The sequence below is a fragment of the Nicotiana tomentosiformis genome, chromosome 1 (genome assembly GCF_000390325.3).
Source record: "Nicotiana tomentosiformis chromosome 1, ASM39032v3, whole genome shotgun sequence".
Lineage (NCBI taxonomy): Eukaryota > Viridiplantae > Streptophyta > Magnoliopsida > Solanales > Solanaceae > Nicotiana > Nicotiana tomentosiformis.
Window position 1 is genome coordinate 89,084,776 of NC_090812.1, and position 3,238 is coordinate 89,088,013.

General features: G+C 46.7%; 1 protein-coding gene across 1 annotated transcript; it reads left to right on the forward strand.

The window, feature by feature from the left end:
- Positions 1 to 1,008: 1,008 nt before the first annotated feature.
- On the forward strand, positions 1,009 to 2,407 carry LOC138907136 (uncharacterized). The gene is made up of 3 exons (XM_070197399.1): positions 1,009 to 1,458; positions 1,523 to 2,067; positions 2,209 to 2,407. Exons 1-3 carry the CDS (start codon positions 1,009 to 1,011, stop codon positions 2,405 to 2,407), a joined length of 1,194 nt encoding a protein of 397 aa, XP_070053500.1.
- The last annotated feature ends 831 nt before the right edge of the window (positions 2,408 to 3,238 follow it).

Below are 3,238 nucleotides of genomic sequence, written 5' to 3' on the forward strand. Positions count from 1 at the left end.
TCTGATCTGTTGGGCCCCCAGTCTAGTTAGCTAGTATGTTTAGTGGCTAACTCGATCGAATATAGTATCGAGTGCCAGTCGTGCCTCCCCTAGTTTGGGGCGTGACAAACTTGGTATCAGAGCAAGTCGTATCCCAGGGAATCCATAAGCCGTGTCTAGTAGAGTCTTGCTTATGGGTGTGTTGTGCACCACACTTATAATGAGGAGGCTATGAGGCATTTAGGAATGGTTACATTTCTTTCAATTAATAGATCGTTCTATAGAGCGAAGTTATAAGAACATATGAAATCTAAATCGTGCTTTGTGTTTCATATCTAACAGGCTACCTACGCTCAGGAGATGGCACAACGAGAGTTAGGTATGGATCCGGGAGAAGGTACCAGTCGTTCCCCACCGGGTCAGAGGGATAGATTTCCCTTAGAGGCTCACAATGAGTCTCTAGTACCCCTAGTTTCAGCTTCCCCAACACTTGTTGGAGCCCAGGGAGATACAGTACCCCCAGCCTCTCCAGTTCCATTGGTACCTGAGGCAGCTAGAGACACAGGACCTCCAGCACCTATTGTTCCCCCATTAGAGACTGGGGAGCAGGGGATGAGGGAGGCTGTTCAATTGCTGACTAGGATGGTTTCTATTCATGAGCGACAGCTAGAGTCAGGAGCAGATGCCCGGAGAGATCGGATAGGAAGCTCGACGGTACGAGAGTTTCTTCACTTGGCCCCTCCATTATTTACAGGATCCAGTTCCACTAAGGATCCCCAGGACTTTATAGACCATATGTATAAAGTATTGAGGGTGATGCATGCCTCAGTCACCGAGGCTGTGGAGTTGGCTTCTTTTCGACTACGTGATGTAGCCGTCCTATGGTATGAGGCATGGGAAAGATCTAGAGGACCTGATGCTCCGCCAGCAGAGTGAGAGGACTTCTCTAAGGCGTTTTTAGCCCATTATTTGCCATAGGAGGTTCGGGAGGCCCGTCTTGACCAGTTTCTTAGCCTAAAGCAGGGGGATATGAGTGTGAGGGATTATAGCCATAAGTTTAATTCTTTGGCAAGGTATGCACCAGATATAGTACGTACCATGAGGGCTAGAGTTCATCATTATGTGGATGGTTTGGGGGGTCATCTGATTAGAGACTGTAGGGTTGCATCCCTATCGGATGATGTAGATATTTCCCGTATACAGGCTTTCGCTCAGACTACAGAGGACCTTTCCCGTCGAATTCGTGATACTCGCAGGGATAGGGAGCAGAATAAGAGGGCTCGTACTATGGGGTCTTATAGGGAGCCACGAGTTGATTTTAGGCCCTCACTCCATCGATATCCACCTCGGTCAGCAGGTAGTTTCCCACCACAGATGCAGGGCCAGCGGTTTGATCGTTATATTCAGTCAGGACCGGGGCAGAGCTCAGGCCAGCCTGAGTTCTGCACAGATGAGACATCTTACTCCTCCATGTACTCAGTGCGGTAAGCTGCACACCGAGCAATGTAGACAGGGTTTGAGTGCATGTTTTCATTGTGGGCAGACAGGACATTATATTAGCCGGTGCCCGGGGTTAGGCAGAGGTACACCAGCTCAGCCTTCAGGATTCACAACAGCCTCTTCGCCCTCAGTCCGTGCTCCCCGACCAGGTCCACAGTCTACTCAGGGCCGTGGTAGGGGGAGAGGTGGAGGAGACACCCCAGGTTCTAGTAGTGGCCAGAACCGCTTTTATGCACTCACAGGCCGACATGATTCAGAGGCATCCCCAGATGTTGTCACATGTATATTGACAATACATTCTCATGCCATTTATGCATTGATGGATCCCGGCTCTACATTTTCATATATTACTCCATTTATTGCTGGTAAGCTTGACATGAGATCTGAGTTGTTGCCACAGCCAGTTGAGGTGTCTATGCTAGTTGGCGACTCTATTGTAGCTAATCATGTCTATCAAGATTGTACAGTGTTAATTAATGACCGTCCAACCTCTGTTGATTTAGTTGAATTGGTTATGCTAGACTTCGATGTCATTATGGGTATGGATTGGTTGGCAGCTTGTTATGCTAATATTGATTGTCGTGCAAAGTTGGTCCGATTTCATTTTCCTGGTGAGCCTGTCCTTGAATGGAAAGGTAATGCAGCCACGCCCAAGGGTAAGTTTATTTCATACCTTAGGGCTCGGAAGTTTATTGCTAAAGGTTGTATATACCATCTGGTTCATGTTAGGGATATAGATAAGGAGCCAGCGACTCTTCAGTCGGTTCCTATTGTGAATGAATTCCCGACGGTATTCCCTGACGAGCTTCCAGGAATTCCCTCCGAAAGGGAAATCGATTTCGCTATAGATTTGCTTCCTGATGCGCAGCCTATATTCATTCCTCCCTACAGAATGGCTCCTGCAGAGCTAAGGGAATTGAAGGAATAACTGAAGGAATTGCTCGATAAAGGCTTTATTAGGCCAAGTACATCCCCATGGGGTGCTCTGGTGCTCTTTGTTCGAAAGAAAGATGGGTCCTTGCGGATGTGCATTGACTACAGGCAACTAAATAAAGTCACTATCAAGAATAAGTATCCTCTTCCACGGATTGTTGACTTGTTCGACCAGTTACAAGGTGCCAAATGCTTTTCGAAGATCGACTTGCGATCCGGTTATTATCATCTATGAGTCAGGGATATTGATATCCCAAAAACAACATTTAGGACGAGGTATGGCCATTTTGAATTCCTTGTCATGTCTTTCGGGCTTACAAATGCCCCAGAAGCCTTTATGGATCTTATGAACCGGGTATTCAAACCATTCTTGGATGAATTTGGAGACTACAGGTTATATGCTAAATTCTCTAAATGTAAATTTTGGCTAACTTCTGTAGCTTTTCTTGGTCATGTTATTACCGGCGATGGTATCAAGGTTGATGGCCAAAAGATTGAAGCTGTGATGACTTGGCCGAGGCCCTTGAATCCGACAGAGGTTCGTAGCTTTTTAGGCTTGGCAGGGTATTACCGAAGGTTTGTGGAGGGATTTTCCTTTATCTCTGCACCATTGACGAAACTGACACATAAGGGAGCTAAGTTTCAGTGGATTGAGGCATGCGAACAAAGTTTTCAGGAACTAAAGAAAAGGCTTACTACTACACCTGTCTTGACTCTTCCGGATGGCACCGAGGGTTATGTTGTATATTGTGATGCCTCGAGAATTGGCCTAGGTTGTGTTCTTATGCAGCATGGTAAGGTTATCGTGTAAGCCTCCAGACAGTTG

Coding starts and splice junctions, on each gene's coding strand:
- LOC138907136 (XM_070197399.1), top strand. CDS start 1,009: ATGAGTGTGAGGGATTATAGCCATAAGTTTAATTCTTTGGCAAGGTAT. Junction 1,459..1,522: donor CTTACTCCTCCATGTACTCA/GTGCGGTAAGCT, acceptor CATTGTGGGCAG/ACAGGACATTATATTAGCCG. Junction 2,068..2,208: donor AATATTGATTGTCGTGCAAA/GTTGGTCCGATT, acceptor GGTTCATGTTAG/GGATATAGATAAGGAGCCAG.